The sequence below is a fragment of the Ovis canadensis genome, chromosome 3, assembly GCF_042477335.2.
Source record: "Ovis canadensis isolate MfBH-ARS-UI-01 breed Bighorn chromosome 3, ARS-UI_OviCan_v2, whole genome shotgun sequence".
Lineage (NCBI taxonomy): Eukaryota > Metazoa > Chordata > Mammalia > Artiodactyla > Bovidae > Ovis > Ovis canadensis.
The window spans coordinates 155,453,838-155,478,309 of record NC_091247.1 but is presented as its reverse complement, the minus strand read 5'-3'; the positions used below and the strand labels follow the sequence as shown (position 1 = coordinate 155,478,309).

Sequence of the window (24,472 nt, the reverse complement as noted above, 5' to 3'; positions counted from 1 at the left end):
GGTCAATGAGAACAGACTCTGTGTCTGCCTTCCTCACTCTCTGTCCCCAGGGACGGGCACATAGTGTGTACTCAAGAACTATTCGTTAAATCAATGCATGAATGGAGACCCAGTCTGAAAATATTCACTGTAGGCTAACAATCTAAATTTAAAACATTAAGAGATTTAATGTCTTGGGTGCATGGGTGGCGGGGGTGTTGGGGTGTGAACACAGAGTCCAGGACTTGTATAGACATTGAAGAGCATCCATTCAATTCAAAGACCTCTTATAGTCACTGTCTTATGCCTGTGGAGGCAAAGGTGAGTAAGATGTCGCCTCTTCTAAGGAATTTTAAGCTAGGGACTTCCTTGGTAGTCCAGTGGTTAAGACTTTGCCTTTCATTGCAGGGAGTGCAGGTCTCCCCCACCCAGGGGTTTGGGGAGGTAAGATCCCACATGCCTTGGGGCCAAAAAACCCCAAACAGAAAACAGAAGCAATATTGTAACAAATCCAGTGAAAATTTTAAAAGGGTCTACATTTTTTAAAAATCTGAAAGAAAAGAGAAAAGAAGTTTAAAGTAGCCAGGGAAAATCAGAAGAGAATAAAAAGAACAGCTATACCTGGAAGTGATAAATAATGTAGAAGCTCAGAGCACTGCGGGAGTAGCATGGGAGCTGGGCCTTCAAGGGGGCAAAGCTTCGGCTGGAAAGTGACAGGAGCTGCCAGAGCAGGATGGAATGGCACAAGCCAAGGCCTGGGAGCCGGTGCTGGCTTCAGGGACTAGGTGGGAGTTTGTTAGGGAGGAGAGAGGTTAAGGCTGAAAATGAGTTAGTCTCAGTTTCTGGATCAGCAGTTAAGGAGCTCATTTGGTAGCCGTGAAGACCTTTTGAATAATAACGATAGGTTGTGCAGTGTCTCCTTTCCTTACAGATAGTAAAAGGGAGGCAGCATGGCATTGAGAATAACAGCATATATTCTGAAAGTGTTGATTGCTCAGCTGTGTCTGACTCTGAGACCCCATCGACTGTAGCCCAGCAGGCTCCTCAGTCCATGGAATTTCCAGGCAAGAAAACTGGAGTGAGTTGCCATTCCCTCCTCCAGGGGATCTTCTCAACCTAGAGATCGAACCCGGGTCTCCTGCACTGCAGAAAGATTCTTTCTGTCTGAGCCACCAGGGAAGCCCCACAGATTCTGAAGCCAAGTGTTTTTTGGGTCAAAGCCTGGCTCTGTAACTTATTAGCTGTGTGATCTTGAGTGAAGAACTTAGCTCCCTGAGCCTTATTTTTCCCCATCTCTAAAACAGGGATGAGAACAGTACTTGCCTTATAGGGTTGTTGAGAATTATTGTGAGGTTCAATAAATTAGTATACATAAAGCACTCAGAAGAGGGTGTGGCACATAAGTGCCATAAAAGTGTTCACCATTAGTATTTTCAAACCCACTCTTTCAGTGATTCTCATACTTTGGCATGTATCAGAGTCTTCCAGGGAGCTTGGTAAAATACCAATGTGTGCTGTTGACTTGGGTGAAGTCGGAAAAACCTCAGAGTTCAAGTAAAAATTCACTGAGAACATGGAGAAGGAGGGCGAAAGGGAAGGAACTGATGCAGACACTTTTCATTATCCTGCTTCTTATAGATTCCCAGCCCCCATCTCAGTCTGAATGGAAACCTATTGAATCAGAATGTTTCAGGGCATTTAGATTTTTGACAAATTCCATAGTAATCTTCATGCAAACTTGAATTGAGAACCATTACACTGTTAATTAGATCCACCCAATAACTCTGTAAAGTTGGCAGGTATGATTTCATCCTTCCTGTTTTATTGATGGAGAAATGAGGATCAATGACACTTCGATGACTTCTTCAGGGCTTGACTCCAAGTCTGACTCCAGGTCTTGGGGGATTTTCCTATATGAGGTCAAAGGATTTGGAACAAAACCACAGAGATGTAAAACAGTCTGACACCTTTAGGGAGTAGGCTGGGAGGGAAGCTGCTATCCTGAAATTAATACTATTTAATTCTAATCAATTCAGTAAATTCCGCTGAGTTCTTTCTGTGCACAGATCACTAGCAGAGCATCCTCAGAACTGTTCCAGTGAGATGTAGGAATGGTGTAAACCATCTACTTCTTGGTATTCAGTGGTGGTTTAGTCGCTAAGTTGTGTCTGACTGTGACCCCATGGACTGTGGCCCAACAGGCTAATCTGTCCATGGGACTTTTCAGGCAAGAATACTGGAGTGGGTTGCCATTTCCTTCTACAGGGGAATCTTCCCCACCCAGGGATTGAACCTGGGTGTCCTGCATTGCAAGTGGATTCTTTAGCAACTGAGCTATTGATATTCTGTGAAAGTGAAAGCCACTTAGTCTTGTCAGACTCTTTGTGAAATTCTCCAGGCCAGACTATTGGAGTGGATAGCCTTCCCCTTCTCCAGGGGATCGTCCCAACGCAGGGACTGAACCCAAGTCTCCCACATTGCAGGCAGATTATTTACCAGTTGAGCCACAAGAGAAGCCTATTGGTATTCAAAGAGACTTCTTATTGCACCTATGAATGAGTCAGTTATAATATATATATATTATAACATATATAATATAGTATATTATATATATAATAGCCGTCAAGATTTGGGTAATTGTTAAAAAGGGTACAGATAATCCCACCCACAATATTACACTGAAGAACAGTTTCTCTATGCAGATAATCTGCCCAAGAAATTCAAAGACCAATTTAAGCTTTTTCTTGTCTACTGCCATCCTTCAATTCCCTTCTTACCCTGGACCCCCAGGAGGAAGCAAACATAACACTTTCTATTGCATTAGTAGGAAAACTTGTATTTAAAGAGCTTATATTTAGCTGGGCAGAAAACCTCTCCTGTCTCTAGTCAGATTCCTCACCAACTGCACAGCTGTCTATCCTAGTTCTGGCTCATTCCTCATGTGCAAGTTTTTAATGCCAATATGTACCAGTCCTAAAGGTTTACCTCATTCATTTCCTAGAAAGTGTAATTTACTTATTTTCATTTCCCCCTATAGTGTTACTCATCATAGTACTTAATGTATATTTGCTGAAGGGATATAAGAATAAATAAGACATAGGCCCAGAACTGTTCTCAAAAATAGATGGCAGAATTGGATACTAATATATATGATTTAAGGAGTAATTAATAGTATTTCATGCCACAAAAACCTTTTCTGCAATTTGTCATGCTGCCTGAAATTCTTCCATTGGGATTTATTCTATCATGTCTTGAAGGCATTTTGTTTTTCGAAAGTATCTTATTAAAAGAAACGGACCTCTGTGTTCTGACAGTATCTTGTCTGGCAGGTCCTCTTTTCTCATAAAACTTCAAGAATAAGCACTAAATAATGGCATAGACAATTGTCCTGCAGGGAAAAGAGAGCGTGGCCTGGAGTGCCAAGGAAAGGGAAAGACTTGGCTTTGAAAGAACTTCGTTTTCAGAGCGGAGGAGGGAGAGAGAGGCTGAAGGCAGCAGCAAAGATCCCCTGGGGAGTGAGTCTTCCGACATCCTTCTCAAAGTTGGTGTCACTGACTTGTCATTTCTCATTGCTGAATTTTTTATAGGTTTCTTTTTCAGGAAAAAAACAGTCATGTCCTAACTGGGTTTTCCAGAGCTTGGTTATAACCCTCATTGCTGTGATGGCATTTTGGTAAGAAAAACATCAGTGTTATTCTACGTCAAGCTCTTTTTCTCTTTCCATCTTCCTTTCTCACGCATGAACTGGGGACTGACTTTCTATTTACTTTGAAGACTGAGAAGCCCTTTAAACCAGGTGTTGGTCTTTGATTTCATGTAGAGATGAGGGAGTCCTTTGTAAACTCATTCTTTGAAGGAAAAAAAAAAGCACAGGCTTTCTGCTCTTAAATATGAAATGATCTTTTTTTTATAATCAACTGGCTATTTTTTACTAGCTCATTGTGGCTTTCATGTTTGTGTGTAGGCACGTATGTGTGTGCATAAGTGTGTGTACGTTGTTTAGTCCTGCCCTGCAAATAACTGTTGCAAAATCTTTGCTCTCCTTTCCCATCTACTTGGAGGAAAAGAGTGAGTAAACAATCAGGTACAATCCGCTCTCCCCTGGATACTTACATTTGTTAGGATTCTTCTGGATTTTGTGCCAAAAGAGACCATGAGATTATCCCAAGATATGCAATATGACGAAATTCTAGCCAAACATGCTAAGCAGTTAAAGCAAACAAATACAGAAAGGACAAGGTACTTGCTAGGCAAGTGCTGGATGCCCTTGGCCTGCCATCCCTCCTCCACAGGAGGAGGAGTCGTGCTTCTGTGGGATAAGAGGTGTGTCTCAGGCCTCTGGTCTTCAGGCCTATGTTGCCGCTATGACGGCTCCTCAGCCTTTGAGCCCTGGTCATCTTGCCTGTGTCTTCCCTGCCTTCTGGTTTCCTGTCTGACCATTCACAGGGTAAAATGGGTATTTATCTATCCCTCCAAAATGCTGTGTTAGTGTGGGAAAGGACTAGCTCCTGGGCCATGTCCCAGATGAGACAATTATCCTCAGAGGCTAAGTAAGCAATGGGCCCAAAGATGCTTCCGGTTCCTTGAACTAAGGCAACTTCTTAGTTATAGGAGACATTGTTGGTCTCTCTGTACCCTTCTTTCCCCTCAGCATTTTAACTTTTCCCCTGCTACTGCCCACTGTGGGAAGCATACCCAAGTATTTTCACACCACTACATAGAATTTCCATAGAAGCTGGTATACTTTTTTCTCTCTCCTAAATGAACTTGTCTTCTGCTAGGATTTTCAGTTCAGGACAGAGTGAGCACCTTGACCTTTCACAGACATGCTTAACATTCTCTAGAGACACAGGTTCCCATGAAAGCCAAATGCAAAGCGTATAGGAAGTCTAATTTTGACATGAAGAGACTGCTTTTTAAATGTGCCCATCAGATCTTATGAATTCCAATGCTGTTGACCTCCAGGACCAGAAATAGGTGGTGTTAGGCTTGTTTCCAGCCTGTGGTGTATCCGAGAGGGGTCAAAACCCTAAAGAAAGAAGCAGATGTCTATTTTGGTGTATGATCCTAGAAGCTGCCTGGGCCATGCATTGACGCAGATGGCAGATGGATCAGAAAACATATTTAAGGATTAATAGTAGGGAGATAGAGAATGGGGAATGTGGGAGAACAAAGTCAGGGAGACTGGACCACAGCAAGTAGTTGCCACGGCAACACAACAGATTCTGTCTGACGGCATCTTTGGGACTCAGCATGGCTTTTACCAAGCAGCCCTGTGCCCGCTGGGTAGTAACCAGCTGCTTCGGAGAAAACTCTGGGAATTCTTTCTCTGTGAGCTGAATTAAAATGGGGGGTACATTTCTTTGTAGGTATTTAATGATGGTAAACCCACTACCTTTGTTGGGGAACGAAATAATGAGGAGTTGAGTCTAGGGAACCAGATGTGACATCGAGCTGCAGGAGGTCACGTGAGGTCCCCTTCTGTCCACACACAGTAGGATGGCAGAGGTCTACAGTCACTGCCCCCCCTCTCCCAGAGAGGAGGATGCTGAGTGTTAGGATGTGTGAGTGGTATTAGGAATAGCTTCCCAAAGCTCAGGATCTTTGAGGAAAGCCTCCACTTGGATGTATAAGTTTCAATCTTTGTGGGGAATGATACACTCATTATTTTGAAGTCACGTAAAGTGGAAATGGATACTTTATGGCACTGCTTTTCCTTCCTCTGTCCAATTTGATGCACTGCGCTCTCAAAAGACAGGCTGCAGGAAGATGTCAGAAGGGGCCAAAAGGATTGGTACCTACCGCTGACTAAATCTGTGTGGCCTTTCATCTCCCTGCACCACCACGCAGCCGCCTCCACTGGGGGATGTGAACTTTACTCTGACTTTTTCCTGCAAGGAGCAGAGGGCTTCCTCCAGTGCTTGACACACTTCCTCTTGTAATCTTCCACTAGTGACAGACACTTCTGAGACAGCTTGCCAGCGTCAGGGGGCTGCTTGTGGAAAAATGCGTCAGCTCCACCTACCCCAGGAGCCTCTGAGCTCCAGGAAGACTGGGAGGTTGTTCTTACCAGGGCAAAGAAGCAGAACTGTGCTGGTTTCCATGGCCGCCCGCCCCCAGCTCGCTCATCTGAGTGGTCTGGGAGGGCACATCTCTGGCAGCTGGTTCTGTGAGATTTACCTGGAATCAAATCAGCCACGTAACTCTTTCCTTTGTCATTTTTTAAACAGTGGCTTGACGATAATCTCCCTTTACATACTCAGCTTAAAAGATCAAGACCGATGTACCCCAAGTGCCCCTTCCGGGTAAGAGTTCCCATCTTGTTTTCCTTTGGGGAGGATTCTTGAAGGCCCCTTTTGTTAACTGTTTTGTTCTCTTCCTCCAGCAACCTCACAAGCTCTCAGGAGCCAGCTCTGCCCTCCACAGCTTCCCCCTCAGGTAAGATCTCCGCATCGGTCACCTTCAAACCCAGCCTGGGTTTCATGTGAATTGTCAACAGAAGAACCAGCCTTTCAGGTTAACCTTGCCACTTCCCTCCCCTCTGCCTGATGCTTTGCAGCACCTAATACAACGCTGGCAACCACACTGCCCTCCTTCCAAGTACCTGAGATCACTTTCTGTGAGATCCTGCCATGTCAGCAGACTTACTGCTGCCCCATCTGGAGAACAAGAAGCGGCCTCTCAAGCCCCATGCAAAGACAGTCGGAGGAGCAGGAGCTGCACCAGGGGCCATGGGCAGGTAAAGAACAACCAAAGGGTAACGACTAGTGCTTTGAATCTGAGGGGTTTGTTCCCCTTCCCAATGTTTACTTGGTTAGACTGTTAATGAGTCTAGATAATGGTTCCACTCCTCCGTTAGGGGTGGCAAGATCTTTAAAAACACAAATACACAAACTTGCAATCATTTCAGTTTAGTTCAGTTCAGTTGCTCGGTTGTGTCTGCCTCTTTGTGACCCCATTGACTGCAGTACGTCCTGTCCTGCAGGCCTCCCTGTCCATCACCAACTCCCGGAGTTTACTCAAACTCATGTCCATTGAGTCCGTGATGTCATCCAACCATCTCACCCGCTGTCTTCCCCTTCTCCTCCTGCCTTCAATCTTTCCCAGCATCAGGGTCTTTTCCAAGGAGTCAGTTCTTTGAATCATGTACCCAAAGTATTGGAGTTTCAGCTTCAGCATCAGTCCTTCCAATGACTATTCAGGACTGATTTCCTTTAGGATGGACTGGTTGGATCTCCTTGCAGTCCAAGGGACTCTCAAGAGTCTTCTCCAACACCACAGTTCCGAAGCATCAATTTTTCATTGCTCAGCTTTCTTTCACATCAAATGATTACATTTAAAATATTGAATTCCCCAAATATTGAAGTGTTGGTGGATTCATGTGAAAGGGTCTCATTTGTTCTTTGCCAAACAAGATAGTAACAGTAGCACAAGTGAAGTCATCATGTGCAGATGGGTGGAGCTTAAAATGTGACCTAGCATCTGGGCTCTCTATCTAAACCAAGTGTGACAGGATGTAAATGGCTTTGAAGATTCTAATGAGTTCAGGGTAAGCTTTAAGTCCATGAAAAAAAGCTTTCACTTTCAGGTTATCTTCTTGGGACATAGACAAACACACACACACACACACACACACACACACACACACACACACCTACATACTGGTGTTCTTTTAGTATCAGAATGTTCATGTTAAAAAACCTGAGAATTCCCTGGTGGTCCAGTAGTTATGACACCATGCTTCCACTGCAGGGGGCACAGGTCCAGTCCGTGATGTGGGAACTAAGATTCTACATACCACAAGGGCAAAAAAAAAAAAAAATATGGAAACTTGATTAAGGACAAAATTATCTCTGAAAGATCAAATACTGCACATCTAAATGTATAGTAAGTTATTTTTTTCAGAAATTCCTTCTGTATACACACATATTAGCAAGTGTCTAAAATAGTAATGCGTGCATCACTCAGTCATGTCTGACCTTTTGCAACCCCATGGACTGTAGCCCACCAGACTCCTCTGTCCATGGGATTCTCCAGGCTAGAATACCAGAATGGGTAGCCATTCCCTTCTCCAGGGGGATTTTCCTGACCCAGGGATTGACCCAAGTCTCCTGCATTGTGGGGATTCTTTACTGACTGGACCACCAGGGAAGCCCAATATAACAATGGTGATTATGCTAATAATAACAATACATACATATCAGTGTGACTTATCAATTAGAATACTGTGGTAACAACTCCCAAATCACAATGCTTAATGTGACAAAAATTTATTTGACTCTATATATCAAATGTGGATCAAAAGAGGGATCGTGTACATCGTGCTATTCGGGACTCAGCTGATGAAGCTCCTTCTCAGTACATATTTCCAGAATCTCTACAGAGGTGGCAAAAGAACAGGGCAAATTGTGCACTGGCTGTTGGGGCTTCCACTAAGTCACTTCTGCTTACATGTTATTTGCCAAAGCAAGTGACATTAGTTATGTCTAATTTAAAAGTAGTTGGTGAAGTGCAGACCTACACATGCCTGGGAGAAGATGAACCAGAATATTTTTGAATAGTCCAAATTATGAATGACATTATTATGGTCAACAGTTGAAGTTTGGGGGCAGCCATGTAATTTCCTCTATTATTTTATATTTGAAGCTTGAATAAATAGCTTCTACAAACCATTGTTATCACCATCATCAGTAACACCATATTATGAGGTATTACTACTGTAGGCCAGGCACCGTCATAAGTAGTCTACGTGACTAAGTTGTTTAGTTCTTGAAAGCTTGAAAGATAGACAGCTTTATGATCTTTTTTCCCCCAGTAAGGGAGCTAAGGCACAGAGAGTTTTCCTCAAAGCTACGGGAAGCAATGTTTATACTGATTCTCTCATGAAAGCAGTTTTTGATTGAACTTGGAAACAGATGCATCACTTTACAATGAAGATAAAAGTTCATTTTAAAGAAAGAAATTAATTTCAGTCATCACATCCTCAATGGTTTTAAATATGGAAAAATCCATTACTGTCACAAAAATCCCCCAGAACCTTCATCTCTTGTTTAGAACACATGGAACCTTGTGGCTGGTCAATTTTCCCTTACTGTGGGAGTCTACCTTGGGGACACTTGGTGTCCTTTTCTGAGAGCAGTGCTCAGATGAGACCATCTCACTCTTGTGAGGTAGATAATCATGGATTCTGAACAGGAAGAGGTTGGACACTGGCCTGATCTTCACTTCCAAAAAGGTTTTTTGACTTCTGTGCAAATTCACTCCTATAGCCACCATCTCTTCCCATCAAGGGGAGATTGGGAAGAACAGACCTTATCAAATCAGATGAAGATTTGCTGCTCTCTGCTCTGGCCCAATGACTATCTGCTCACCTTATATTTCCATAGTGACGAGAAACACTGGAGAGCCTCCTGGAGAGAAGATCTGCCCCAGGCGTCTGGCTGTGTCCTCCTAGACACAGCAGTCAACTTCTCTGGCTAAGAATGGAGTTGAAGTTCTGCTTTATCAAGTTCTCTGACACCCTGGGCAACTGTTTCCTCTTCTCTCTTTCCACTTGAGAAAAAAAATGGAAAGGATTGAAATGTTCTGTTTACTATCACCTTCAGGAAACTTGAAAACTCTGGGGGATTTAGAGTTATAGAAGGTCACAGAGCAGCTACTCCAGTGGTGCCCTGATTTTTTAACCCTGAGATTATGAATCCATTATGCTTTTACAATTATTTGACTGAAAAAGTATTAATATATAGAGGGAGAATGTAAGTTCAGTTAAGCTTTCAAATGAATTGTTTTTGTTAATCTAACAGCAACATTTGAAAAACAGTATATATCTATGGGAGAGATGTTACTTTTTAAGTTCACAACCAATACCACAGACCCCTTTATGCAGTCACCTGGGGTTCCAAAGTCCCCAGGTCAGGAGGATCTCTGATTTGTACCAGCTTATCCATTTTACTGCTGATGGAACAGAAGCTTAGCACTTTTCTTAAGATTCTGCTGTGAATCACGAGTAAAGTTGAAATCGATATCTAGGTGCCCATCTCCACCATTCAACCTTTGTTTATTTGGGCTTGTGTGTGCATCTACCTGAGATCAACTCCAGAAGATGCAGAAAGTGTCTATTCTGTGGTTCTAGAAAGCAATTTCAGCTCCCTATGCCTCCTCCCCTTTGCCTATAGCCATTAAAAAAAAAAATTAGGAAAATACAGCTAATTAGGTCTTCCCTAGTGGCTCAGATGGTAAAGAATCTACCTGCAATGCCAGAGACACAGGAGACATGGGTTCGATCCCTGGGTTGGGAATATCCCCTGGAGAAGGAAATGGCAACCCACTCCAGTATTCTTACCTGGAGAATCCCTTGAACAGAGAAATCTGGTGGGCTACAGTCCATGGGGTCGCAAAGAGTTGGACATGACTGAGCGACTAACACTACTACCATTGCAGTTGATTCACAAGATTGTGTTAGTTTCAGGTGTGCGGCAAAATGATTGAGTTACATATATATATATGAAATATACATATAATATATATATATAATTTCCAGATTATTTTCCACTGTATGTTGTTATAAGATACTGACTATAGCTTTCTGTGCTGTATAGGAGGTCCTTGTTGGTTATCTGTTTTATACATAGTAATGTGTGTATTTTCACCCCAGTCTCCTAATTTATCTCTTCTCCCCTTTCCTCCCTTTTCCCCTTTGGTAACTGTAAGTTTGTTTTCTATGTCTAAGAGTCTCTTTCGTGAGTAAGTTCATTTGTGTCATCTTTCTAGATTCCACATTTAAGTGGCATCACACGGTATTTATCTTTCTCTTCCTGGCTTACTTCACTTAGTATGATCCTCTCTAGGTCCATCCATGTTGCCGCAAACGGCACTACTTTATTCTTATTATGGCTGAGCAGTATCCCATGGCTACCCACTCCAGTACTCTTGCCTGGAAAATCCCATGGATGGAGGAGCCTGGTGGGCTGCAGTCCATGGGGTCGCTAAGAGTTGGACACGACTGAGCGACTTCACTTTCACTTTTCACTTTCATGCATTGGAGAAGGAAATGGCAACCCACTCCAGTGTTCTTGCCTGGAAAATCCCAGAGACAGCAGAGCCTGGTGGGCTGCTGTCTATAGGGTCGCACAGAGTTGGACACGACTGAAGCGACTTAGCAGCAGCAGCAGTATCCCATGGCAACCCACTCCAGTACTCTTGCCTGGAAAATCCCATGGACGGAGGAGCCTGGTGGGCTGCAGTCCATGGGGTCCTGAAGAGTTGGACACGACTGAGCAACTTCACTTTTCACTTTCACGCATTGGAGAAGGAAATGGCAACCCACTCCAGTGTTCTTGCCTTGAGAATCCCAGAGACAGCAGAGCCTGGTGGGCTGCCGTCTATGGGGTCGCACAGAGTCAGGCACAACTGAAGTGACTTAGTAGTAGTAGTAGTATCCCATTGTGTGCCTATAGCCATTGAGATGTCATTCCCACTTCAGGATATTTTTGGGGGTCTGAAGAAAGGTATTTCCCCCCCTGCTGATGTTCCATCTCCCCACTCTGTCCAGGGCACCATGTTTCTAAATTCAACAGCGGAGAAAGTCAGGCAAATATTTGTTTCAACCAGGTGTTTCTGGGGCATTTAGACCAACTACAAATTTACAAATACATTTTTCAATTAAAAAAAATGTAGAATAACCTTCAGTAGGATGTGGAGTAATATCTCATAGTTTACCAAGCCCCATAAGACACTTACGAGCCTCCTTTCTGAAGAGTAAGAATACTAGTAAAATAAACAAAAGGAAATTGACATTTTTATGACATGTTGAGCTCAAGCCATTATTCTTCCTTTGGGCCTGAGTTGATTGCTTTAAGTGTCTCAGAAAGGTTATACCCCCTCTTCCCATACTTAATAAAAGGTTTGAGTAAAACTAACAAGTGGAAAGCAGGTACTTCAAAATATTCAACTTATTTCTGAGGAACTGAGTATGATGGAGTAGACTTTAATCTATGGAACTAATAAAGATTTAAATAGGCAACAGAATTAGATATTGAAAAGTTAAGCGCCTATGGCAAAAAGCACCAACAGAATTATATAGGTTTTAGGAGATTTGGTAAAGTTTTTAAAAATCTCACACAGCAAGAAACATCTGTAAGTCATGCTTACTTTGATTTGGAGACCAGGTCTGAGACGAGCCAGTGGTTGAAAGAAAATGTTTCCCTGTGTTAAAGGACTCAGTCATGGATTGGTTGGGCTTATTGACTTTTTCTTGGCCTGAGTCTATTTCAATCAGGGAAGAGAAAGGTATCCAAGATGCTGTACTGGGACTCAGCCATCAGTACGGATTTACAAGTAATGCAATATACACATTCTACCACAACAGGATATGCTTTGGTTGGACACCATCTTAAATCTTTCTTCTCCAGAAGTTTCTAATTTAGCTTATGGGGAGATCTCATCTGCTGATTGTGAAATACCTCTCCAACTCTATGATGAAAACCATTGGGAATGTATATTAAGTTTATAGGGAATATTGCTAGAAGGCTCTTATAAAACGAGAGCTACTGCTGTATGACTACAGGAGAATTTATAGTTTTCCAATAGCCAGTCTTTCAGAATTGAACAGTTTTGCCTCAGAAAAGTGACAAAGTAGAGGTGTTTTATAGGAGACAACATTTCTTAGTTCCAATCTTGCTTTTGAAAAGCCATTTTCATAATTCTAAGCTGCAAGCTCAACTTCACCCTTTTATTACCATTAAAAAATACCTTATCCCGTCAGAAGCTAAATCCTATTCTAGGGTTCTATGTCTCCAGGAATGTGGAAACACGCTTCTGTATAAAATAAGGCAACTCTGTAGTTCGGCTGCCAGACTTTATAAATGAGCTGTTTTCCTGCAAATTCAGCAGGAAAATAGAATAAAAGGTAAGGAAAAAAACAGGATACATAAGTCTGGTTTCCCCTTCTCTTTATGCCTCATTTGCCTTGTAAATTAGCCTTCTGTGGAAGTAATCCTAAACAAAACTCATAGCAGGAAACATGTGCTTGAAAATTATTATTTGAAGAGCTGGAATCCAAGTAATCTTGAGGCTTTTTAGACAGCACATATATTTATATGTAAAGGGAAATAAATATTCAATTTTCTAGAAAGTCAGTATATATTAAGGTCCATTTCTTCTTAAAGAGAAGTATCGCACTGGGGAAGACTCTCAGCAAATTGGCCTTGCCTTCCAGTTGTCTCACTCCCACTTGCTAATGAGATGAAAAAGTCCAGCTTCCTCATCTACCCCCAGCATCCCTCTGCACCCAGCCCCTGGGGGTTTCTCCTTTGAATGCAGAAGAGAAAACATTTCTCTACAGGAGACATGGTTGGCTTTCTCTTCTCTCTTCCTCCCTCTTTCTTGACGTCCCTCCTATCCTTCCGCAAATATGTATTGAGCACCGCAGATGAGACTGGCATTGTCGAATGTGGGAATACAACAATGAGTGAGAGGCAGTGTTCCAAAAGCTCACAGTTGGGTGACTGGATAAGTAAACCAGCCATTCCACTTCATGTAAGAAGTACTAACCAGGACAGGCAGAGACACTCAGGAATACACAGTAGCTTTGCTTTCTCTCCTGAAATTTCATACGTTCACATCTTATTTCTTTTTCATTCCCATGAAAGCAGAACATGTTGTATTAACTTATATCTCTTGTTAAATAAGGTTAATGTCTTTGTGTTTTGCCCAAAATTATACTGAAAAACATAGATATTACTTAATGCAAATAAAGGACTGCAATAAAGAGGACATTTACTCAAAAAAATCTGCAAATTTAAAGAAATTATTGAAAACACTTTAAAATTCTTTTGTGAGGTTAGCTTAGCAACTCACTAAATGATGGCTTTCACAATCCACTTTAAAAAATACACTTTTTTTTCCACAGCCTTAACAACTATTATCTGAATGGTTACCTTTTCAAAATTGCTTTTAAAATGCCTTTTTGGCTCTGACGATCATAACTACTCCCCTGGCTTCCTTCCCCATCAGTAAACTCTGGCCCCACAGCAGTGATTTGATTCTTCTTCTCAGATGACTTCAGCTCAGTTTTTACTTTGTGTGTGTGCTGAGTCCATTCAATCATGTCTGACTGTGAGATCCTGTGGAATGCAGCCCAACAGGCTCTTCTGTCTGTGGGATTCTCCAGGCAAGGATACTAGAGTGAGTCGCCATGCCCTCCTTCAGAGGATCTTCCCAAACCAGGGATCAAACCTGTGTCTCTTATATCTCCTGCATTGACAGGCAGGTTCTTTGCTATTAGCACCACCTGGGAAGCTTAAGCTCGCTTTTTTTTTCTGTGTGGATCACATTATGCTTGGAGTTATAGATAATTCAAAGAATGCTAATAAAGGTCCCCTATTCTGGAGTTCTTTTTTTTTCTTTTCTTTTCTTTGACTGCCCCACTCAGTACATGGGATCTTAGTTCCCCTGACCAGGGATCAAACCCATGCTCACTGCAGTGGAAGCGAGAGTCTTAACTGCTGGACCGCCAGGGAAGCCCTGGAGGTGTTGAGAAAGGCCAAAAATACATGAAAGTTAAGTAACAAAACAGAGATAATAGCCCACTGGTACAGTGATAGAGAAGATATCACTAACTGGTCACCACTTTGAGGATTCAGTAATAATACACACTACAGCATAATAATAATACACCCTTCACTGGAAAGGCTGGAGCTCTGAGCTGCAGTGATCTGATTCAGGATGGTGTCTTAGCTGGCTGGAGCTGCCAAAATAAAATGCCATAGACTAGGTGGCTTAAACAACAGAAAGTTATTTTCTCACAGTTCTGGAGCCTAGAAGTCCAAGATTCAAGGGTTACCAGGTCTGATTCCTTGAAGTCCCACTCCTGGGCTCAAAGAAGATACACAGTTGGCTTTCTCTTCTCTCTTCCTCCCTCTTTCTTGACGTCCCCCCTTCTATCCTTTCACAGTTATGTACTGAGCATCACAGCTGAGTGTGGCCTTGTCGAATGTGGGAATATAACAGTGAACAAGAGGCCGTGTTCCAGAAGCTCACAGTTGGGTGTAGAGAGATGCCTTCTCTCTGCTTCCTTGCAAATGTTCTCCTCCATACACACAAGGCTTTTCGTGTCTTAATCTCCTCTTGTTATAAAACTGCCACACAAATTGAATGAAGGCCCATCCTAACAGCTTCACTTTGATGTAATTATTACTTTAAAGGCCCAGCTCCAAACACAGTCACTCTCTGAGGTACCAGAGGTTAGGGCTACATGTGTGAAAATTTGGAGGATTTTAATTCATTCCAAAACAGGTGGCTTTTTGGAGAAGGGTGACAATAAGCCAGATCTGTAAGAAATGGCATAGGGAGCACTTCCCTGGTGGCCCAGAGGTTAAGATTCCATGCTCCCGGTGCACGGGGCCCAGGTTTGATCCCTGGTCAGGGAGCTAGATCCCACATGCTGCAACTAAGACTTGGCACAGTCACATCGATTAAAGCAAACAAACAAATAGTGGCATAGGGATGTGATGGGTTGAAAAGTGAGAGAGAGAAAGGGTGGAGAAAGATTCGACTGACTGACAAGCTAGGGCACACGCTGGGTTTCTTCTCATCCTGAACAAGCTTTAAGACTGACAGACACTTTCCTCTTCAACAGGCAGAAGTGCATCATTCTTGGCAGCAGAGGCACAAACCAACATCGACTGGAGGAGTGATTGTAAGTTCAGATTGAAGTGACCCTCTTCTTTGGCTTTGTGGAGCAAGGCAGAGTAACAACAAGCTACGAAAGCGACACTGGAGAGAGGCACAGGGACAGAGGCTGCACTCCGCCCCAAACGCCTGTGGGGATTACATTGTTTTGTAATCAATGGCAACCTAACTATTAAGGAAGCGCTGGTAATGGTTGCATATTGCTAGGCATTTGTGGTTGATCTTCATTGTGGTTGATCTTTAATAATTTATTTGAACTTCCTGCTCTCCTATTCTTCTGCTAAGTTTTTAGTTGATTTTCTGTTTTCTTGAAAAAATATATCTTTCTTTATTGGCCAGATCGCATGTCCCATTGCACTGTCCATTTTCAATAAATTTCAACTTAGTAGGACTTCAATGATCCAGGTTCTCTTTTGGATGTTATGGGGCTATCTATTGGAGCTTGGGTTTTATTTTATTTTTTCAGTTTTCTTAAAATATACCCTAACAGCAACAAAAGCCTTCTCCCCTTCTCTTTTTATCTCATTTGAATGCAAATGGAATCTATTTATCTAGAAAACTCTTATTTCACATTCGGTAATTTGGAGCCTGCACTGGAGCACAATGCTCTTTTCCTCTGCAGAAGAGTTTACTTTCTTTATTTCTTCTCAATTCAGGGATTGATACAACCATCAGTTCTATTCAGATTATGGAAATCCAGCAAATAATAGATCAGCGGTATTGCAGTAGAAGCCTCCAGTGCGGGTGTGTAAGCCTCCCCACTATCTCCCATTGTTTCTGGAATTTACTCAGGGCTCAGAGCTTTGGAGATTGGAATGAAAGCTGATGTTACATGGCAAAATCGATGTGTGCTTACATGGCTCCTCAAGTGGAAAACACATTTGTTACATGGTGGACGAGGGAATCGTAAAATGGTTGGTATTAGCAAATGTCAATAAGCCATGGCTCCAAAGATTAAAATCTCCTGGTTTAATGGGTAAGTCCAGAGCAAAAAGCTTAGGGGGCAGCTTTCGGAGGCCACATACCATAGGCACAGAGCTGTTAGTTAATTTTATAGAAAAGGAAGACATTATTACTGATGGCTCTGAGTTACGAGTGAGCTGACATTTATATATTTTAATAACAAGGGATATCATTATTTTAAATGCTGAAAAAACAGAGCGTATCCTAACCTTTTCAGTTAAGAGGAAAAAAATCTAGGCATTGCAGAAGTTCACAGCAACGTTCATCTCTTGTGTATCATATGCATCAAGGTAAGGATGAATCTAGAAGCATAGAGGGCAAGCACAGAAGCTTCAGTAAACACAATATGCAAGTTGAAGGTATTAAGAATGGAGAGGCTTTATTTGATAAGTATTCACTGGTTTAGTTAAGCCTGCTCATATTTCAGCCTACAGGCAAGGCTGCATATTTTGCAGACCACAGGCTCTAGGTGCTTAGTCTTCAGGAGTTACAGCGTGTGGGCTGAGTGGTTGTGGCACACAGGCTCAGGTGCTCTGTCACGTACGGAACCTTCACGGACCAGCAGTTGAACACATGTCCCCTGCACTGGCAGGTGGATCTTATCCACTGGACCACCAGGGAAGTCCTCTCAGCCTTATTTCTTTTTAAGCTTGATATAGCTTAGTCTTCAGGCTGATGGTCCTGACTTTTATAAAAACATTTATATATATATATTTTTTTTTCATTTTTGGCTGTGCCACACAGCTTGTAGGATCTTAGTTCCCCGACCAGGGATTGAACCCATGTAGTGAGAGTTCGGGCATCCTAACCACTGGACCACTGGGGAATTTCCTGGACCTGATTTTTTAAAATAACCTGTATGACACTTTATTATTTGTTTATGACCTTTACATTCATTATCTCATTGAATTCTCACAAAATCACACAAGGTTGGTATTACTTATCCCCATTTTGAAGTTAAAGAACTTGAGGTTCAGTGAGCCTGAACAAGTCAGAGACAGACATTAATTGGTTTGGTAGAATGATGTGATGATGAACAGTAAGATGATTTGGGTTCAAATTCCAACTGACAAGAAGTCCATTCTCCTTGTGTACCTGTTTCCCATCTGTAAGATGAGCATATTTACTACCTAGTAGTTGGGTTTCAGGGAAGCACACAGATACTGGGAGGCACATAGCAGGAAATGACTTGTATTTATCTAAGCTTCCTCTAGGAGGACAAAGTCCTCCTGGTCCCAATTCACATCTATTGCTTTTAGTTTTGCTTTCTCATTTGTAACAACTCAGTTTAGTATTCATTAAAGAGAATTTAAAATGACTGGCCCTTTCCCCCATTTATCTGGTTTTATTTCTGTATATAATTAAAGGGATAGGAAAGTCATAAGAACTTGTATTAGATACAATGTGCCTTTTTGCTTGAGTTTTCATTGCAATATGAATCAAAGGAACTCCCCCTTTTCCCCAACCATCCCTCCCCAAGGGTAGGAGGAATCCCTGTATAAGCATTTCTATCCTGTGGTTTTCTCCATTACTCAATGATAATTAGGACTGTAATAATTTTACTTGATTCCATTTTTGAAAGTACCTGGTATTTCCTGCTGATGTTGTCTAAAAGGGAGTGATTTACTGTATCAAAGCTGGTAGTTATTATTTCCAGTTCTTTCCAGAGGGACTGTTAAGTTTGAGGCCTTTGCCTCATTTGTTTTCTGAAATCTCTGTCTCCTTAAGGGAAGTTGAAGTCATTTCCTATTGGTTTAGTTTTGTGCATTTGGTTGAGGATTTGACTTTCCATCATTTCTTCTGTGTATTCTAAGAAACCATGAATCTGTTTGTGGTATATTTGATAGAGTTTGAATCTGAAAGAGATCACTTTGAAATTTGACAGGTATATCTCTGAAAAACATGAAACTATGCCATGTTAAACTTGATTTTCTATATCTATCACATATAATAGACTATTTCACAGTTTATGTAGTATACAAAAATAGAAAAAAGACTGAATCCTTCCCTGCATATTTTGATTTGTGATTTTATTTTTTCCCTTAATTAGGTCTGGAAATTACTATTACCATATTCCTGTTAATAAGTACACACCTACCAATGTCAAATTCTCTCTGGAAATCAAGTAAGTTCATAGCTGTAAAAGATAATTCTGTTTTTAATATATTATAATTATGTTTTTATTATCTGAATACCAAGCCTGAGTTTCCTTCACAATTTTATTAATAATTTAGGAGGTAGAAAGTTTTCAGTTAAAGAACAACAATTGGGTTGAGAGGTGGGCCAGTTTGAGGGAGGGATTTTCAAAATGAAGCCTGGGGCCTTCCAAGCTTCTTCCAAGGGATAGAAAGGCTCTGGGCTGTATGCTCACACCTGCAAAGTGAGCCTGACCTTGGATTTGATGTTCTCAGGCTGCCGACTGCCCTTGGCTGTGTCCCTTTGAATTGGGGTGGGAGCTAGAGTAATAGCATGTTCCCTGGACGCGGGGGCTGCACATTTCTGTGAGCTCCTGGGAGCAATGCTGATGCAGACACCATCTACTTCCCCCCAGGGGAGTTAAAAAATGGAGTCAGAGTTTGGAGCTGGGCAGACTGGGGTTCAGATTTTGTCCCCATCACTTATTAATTCTGTAATCTTGGAAAAACCACTTGTCCTCACTGAACTCCTGTTTATTCATCTATAAGATGAATTTGACATTATACCATAACATGGAGAGCCTCTGTGAGAATCAGTGATAATAATAGCAAAATTAATTACTACCATTTGCTGAGCACAGACTATATGCCAGACACTCTACACTTTACTACTGGGTCATATAGTCCTCACAACAACCCTCTGAGGTTGGTGTTTTTTTCTAGTTTATATTTTGCAGATGGGAGCACTTAGTTTAGAGAGGTCAAAAAGCTTGTCCTGAAAGAGCAAATAAGTGGTGGAGATGGGCTTCCAATCAGCCCTTCCATTCGACCATCACTTTCCTGCCTCCCCAGTGAGGTGAGACCCGTAAGAACATTGCCCCGTCCTGGCACACAGCAGGCACTTCACATTATGACTACCTTTCCTCCAAAATCACAAAACTCGAATCTATTTTATCAGCTATTTTGAATAATCATGGTGCTTTAGAAGACTACCGCGGACGTTATGAAGTGAGGTACTCACCATGAAGATGGCGTTTGCGTCTCTTGATGTTAGTTTCTCCTCTGTCCCTTCCGCATTCCCCTCTCTCTCCTTTCTCCCTTTCTTTCCCTTTCCTCTGCCCTCCCCTCTCTCCCTCTGCTTCCCCAGCTCTGTTATTCTTCCTCCATCCTTTCCTCCCACTCCACTCTGGCCTCTTCCTCTGTTTCACTCAGACTTCATACTCCTTCTTTCATCAACTTTGCTTCTACAATGAGCTAATAACACAAGCCAACTGCTTGCCTTGAAATGGTCTTTTTTCAAGCAGCTAAAATTTCATGACTCAGAATCCACCATATTGCCAGGCAGGGCAAATCTAAGTATACTATTCTCTAGCACTCTCTGAGCTGCCTGGGACAGCGTTTCCTCGTTTGTCCCTAGCTTCGATGGAAGGAAGTAAGCTGAAGTAGTATATCCCTTGGAGTGGCAGAAGGCCATCTTGAACCACTGAAAAGTGGGTGTTAGTCACTCAGTCATGATCAACTCTTTGCAACCTTATGGACTATAACTTGTGTCCATGGAATTCTCCAGGAAAGAATACTGGAGTGGGTAGCCATTCCCTTCTCCAGGGGATCTTCTCGACCCAGGGATTGAAACTGGCTCTCCCGCAATAAATCAGGCTTTAGGAATCATTTTTTTCCTAACAGTGGTGATCTAAAAGTAACACATATACTCAGCCAAGATTGTAGGCTGTCCCAGAGATGGGCCGACCTCCTGATGATGATTCCCGGGCCAACCTCTAGAGAAGAACCATTCTTTCTGACAGGCCTTCCACTCTGATAGCTTTGAAAGTGAAGTTGCTCAGTTGTGTCCCACCCTTTGCAACCCTGTGGACTGTAGCCCACCAGGCTCCTCCGTCCATGGGATTCTCCAGGCAAGAATACTGGAGTGGGTTGCCATTTCTTTCTCCAGGGGAATCTTCCTGACCCAGGGATTGAACCCAGGTCTCCCACATTGCAGGCAGATGCTTTAACCTCTGAGCCACCAGGGATAAGGACTGATAATTCCTAATGGGGCTCTCCCCACACCCATACCTGTGTTGTCTGCCTCTCTGATTCAAATGAGACGTATCCAGACCAGAAGTTTGCAGAATTTCAAATCCTGGAAATGTCAGATGAAAGCAAATTCAGCTGCCAGTGAAAAGACAAGGGACATACCTCAAAATTATTTTTAAAATCTATGGAGAGAAGAAGTTCTAATGTTGAAGTGGCTTAAGTCAGGACACTAGATTTTCAGGACTGTCATATGTTACCTCAGTTTTAGTTTTAGTCAGTTCCAGTCTACGATGCAATACTGGGTGGCTTAAACCACGGACATTCGTTTCTCATAGTTCTGGAGCCTGGGAAGTCCAAGATCAAGGCACTGGCAGATTTGATATAGGATAAGAGCCCACTTCCTGGTTGATAAGTAGCCGTCTTCCATGTCCTCACATGGCAGAAGGGGTCAGAGGGCTTTCTGGGGTCCTTTTCATGAGGGCGCTAACCCCACTCATCAGGGTTTCACCATCAGGATCTGTCACTTCCTTAAGGCTCTACCTCCTAACACCATCATATTGAAGGTTAGGATTTAAACATACGAACTTGGGGGGTGGGGGACACCAGCATTTAGTCGACAATAGTAGTGATCTGAGATTGAGTTTCTTTCTATTATAATGAGATGTGAACTAGTATATTGGCATTCATGAGTTTCGTGTAATAACAGGCTTATTTGGAAGTTTGAATGGATTTCAAAGTTAAGTTCCCATAAGCCCCTCTTCTTCTCAAGGTGTAGCCTGTGGGCGCTGATAACTGCTTTTCCATTTGCTCTTCCCTTTGTCTCTTGAAGCACAACAGAGCCGCTGATAGTCTTTCAGTGCAAGTTCACCCTTGGAAATATGTGTTTCCGTAGTAAAATCGAGGCCAAAGGGATGGAAAGTCAACAGGAAGTCTCCCAGGAGATGACACAGGTAACAGTTTCCAGCTCCTCGGCATTCTGCATTCCAGAAGCGCATCTATAATGGTGGCACAGCCTCTGATCCTCACAAAAAGAAAGAGATGCCATGAGTCACATGTCAGTGTTTCCCTTTGCTGACTCTGGTCACAGGATTTGGTTCAGCATCTTCTGTGCATCCTTTGGAAGCTGCAGACTTCTCCAGCAACACCATCAAAAGCTGTGGGAATGCTTTTCAGCCTGGGCTTTTTCCAGCGAAGAGTAAAATGTAGTTATGTGATGGGTGTCTCTTTCATTCATCTTTTAGGGATATCAGCACATTTGGAGCCTCCCTGTAGCACCACTCTTTGACAGTGGGTACCATTTCCGGGTAGCTGCACCGGTAAGCTCTCTCTTTTTTTTTTTTTCTCTTCAGTGAGAAAGAAATGGACCATTAAATAAATAGAGAGGTGAATGGTGGTGGTGGTGGTTTAACCACTAAGTTGTGTCGACTCTTAAGACCCCATGGACTGTAGCCCACCTGGCTCCTCTGTCCATGGGATTTCCCAGAGAAGAATAGTGGAGTGGGTTGCCATTTCCTTTTCCAAACAGATAAGTAGATAATTTTAATTACAACTAATTCTTATGTTAATCATTCTCTCCCTCCACTCCCCTTCTGACAGGACTTAGCTGACTGTTCAACGGACCCTTATTTTGCCGGGAAATTCTTTACAGACTACTTCTTTTACTTCTATCGACATTGTGTATAATTTATTCAAGTTTATTTGGGGACTCTACCAAAGAAAAATACTCCAATGCAGTTAACAGAAACTTTTATCCTCTTGCAACTTCTCTCTACCCTTTGTAAAACATTCACGTTTATTGCCAAAGGGCTTTCCAGCCTTTGGCTACCAAAGGTTTTGAGACGTTAGTGAGGAGAATAAAGTGTTTGCTGGATTTGAGATACTGTGGTGTTTGATTTTGCCGTGACTATGAGGAAAACATTTCCTGGAGTAAACAGCACTGTTGGATTTGAAAATACTGCTTCTGTTCCTAAGGAAGCTGTGAAGTCAAAATGGGCAGGTTTGACTTTACTTTGTCTTCATATATCTCATTGCTTTTGAGGAAAACAAAAGACCCATTTGAGCCATGTCAACTTGGACCCACTGAACACAGACTCTTGAGAATCTGTGGTTTGGTGTGTGTTGGGGGAGGGGTGGGTGGTATCTGATGCTGAGCTCACATTTAGGCAAGCTATTACTATGTGTGTATGTGTGTGCGTGCACTTGAACTACATACGCTAGTGTAGAGACTGTAACTTGCTAATAAACTGGATTTTAAAAAAATGATATCTTTGTAATGTTAATTTGTAATGGTTGATGGGTGCTAAATTTTGTGTCCTCTGGGAAGCACTGGCTTGCGGCAAGTCCTCTAAATTAACCCAGACAGTCTAGGCTCAGATAGTTGCATTTGATCTTTCAGTTGTCATTACCTGTATTTAGGTTTTTGTTATTTAAAAAATTCTTTTATTTTTATTTTTTGGAGTATAATTGCTTCACAATGGTGTTTTAGTTCCTGCTGAACAACAGTGTGAATCAGCTATATGCATACATATATCTCCTTCCTCTTGCGCTTCCCCCCAAGCCCTCCCATCCCACCCCTCTAGGTCATCACAGATGAATGGATAAAGAAGACATGGTACATATATACAATGGAATATAACTCAGTCATAAAAAGGCATGAAATTGGGTCATTTGTAGGGATGAGGATGGACCTAAAATCTGTTATACAGAGTGAAGTTAGTCAGACAGAGAAAAACAAATACTGTATATTGCCACATATATATGGAATCTAGAGAAATGGTACACATGAACCTATCTGCAGGGCAGGAGGAGAGACACATTGCCTTGTTTTTATTGTTCTTCCTCTACATGTAAGAGTTTCTCGTACAGGGCATTAAGACCCATCTCCATTGTTTGCAGCTGAATTAGCTTTGGATACTTCTACTTAGCTTATGGGTAGATTTGAATGCCCTTCCCAACTTAGAAGAGCTGGAGATCCTCTAGCTAGAGTGTACTAACTACGTATCTTTTATTTTCTGTTTGCTGATGTTTTGATATCTTAGGGTCTTGCTGACCCTCATGGGATTCTAGCTCCTAGATTTAGTCTAGTCCTAGAGATAGTAAACTTGCCCACCAATGATTTTCAAATACCAACCAGCCAACCCAGAGCCCCCACCCCCAACCACCTCCTTTATCAAGTTCTCATATTTGGGACTACTATCCCCCTGCCCTGATTGCTCCAGGGCTATGGACACCTAGGGACAGCCCCTTTTGCCCAGAGCCTGCTGAAAGTACTCACACTAGCAGATTCTAAGCCTGTCTCCCCTGCCTCACCTGTTTCTTCCATGGAAATGACCATAAAGGCTTTTGCCCACAGTTCTTCCCTCTCCTTCCTCTTCCTGACTGACCCTGGTGCTCCCTAGTGTCATATCCCTTCCCCTTGGGAACTGTAACAAACTATCTTTCAGTGGGGATCATCTTCTGTCTGTTGACCTCCATATACCTCAGATTTTTCATTAATATGCTGTTTTAGGACATGAAGGTTCAAGTCACTCTAGTTTCAGGTAATGGGGCTGTTGAATGATTGGCCTTCCCTTATCTTACTGTTGGCATCTGTGATACTGTAATTTATAATAAGAAATGTATATTTGATTTTTATGTCTTGTTCCTGGCACAGAGCTCCTAAAACCTTTGGAGTT

General features: G+C 42.3%; 1 protein-coding gene across 2 annotated transcripts in view; it reads left to right on the top strand.

Annotated features, from left to right (window-relative positions):
- Window positions 1-22,673, top strand: part of MYRFL (myelin regulatory factor like) — a 122,256-nt gene extending 99,583 nt beyond the window's left edge. For both annotated transcript variants that reach the window (XM_069584663.1, XM_069584664.1), the window contains exons 16-25: window positions 3,567-3,652; window positions 6,210-6,284; window positions 6,365-6,417; window positions 6,539-6,718; window positions 15,617-15,676; window positions 16,326-16,413; window positions 18,683-18,757; window positions 21,628-21,748; window positions 22,040-22,114; window positions 22,395-22,673. In XM_069584663.1, the coding sequence (XP_069440764.1) occupies window positions 3,567-3,652; window positions 6,210-6,284; window positions 6,365-6,417; window positions 6,539-6,718; window positions 15,617-15,676; window positions 16,326-16,413; window positions 18,683-18,757; window positions 21,628-21,748; window positions 22,040-22,114; window positions 22,395-22,481 (900 nt within the window). In that variant the 3' untranslated portion in view covers window positions 22,482-22,673. The remainder of the gene's footprint in view (window positions 1-3,566; window positions 3,653-6,209; window positions 6,285-6,364; window positions 6,418-6,538; window positions 6,719-15,616; window positions 15,677-16,325; window positions 16,414-18,682; window positions 18,758-21,627; window positions 21,749-22,039; window positions 22,115-22,394) is intronic.
- Window positions 22,674-24,472: the final 1,799 nt, after the last annotated feature.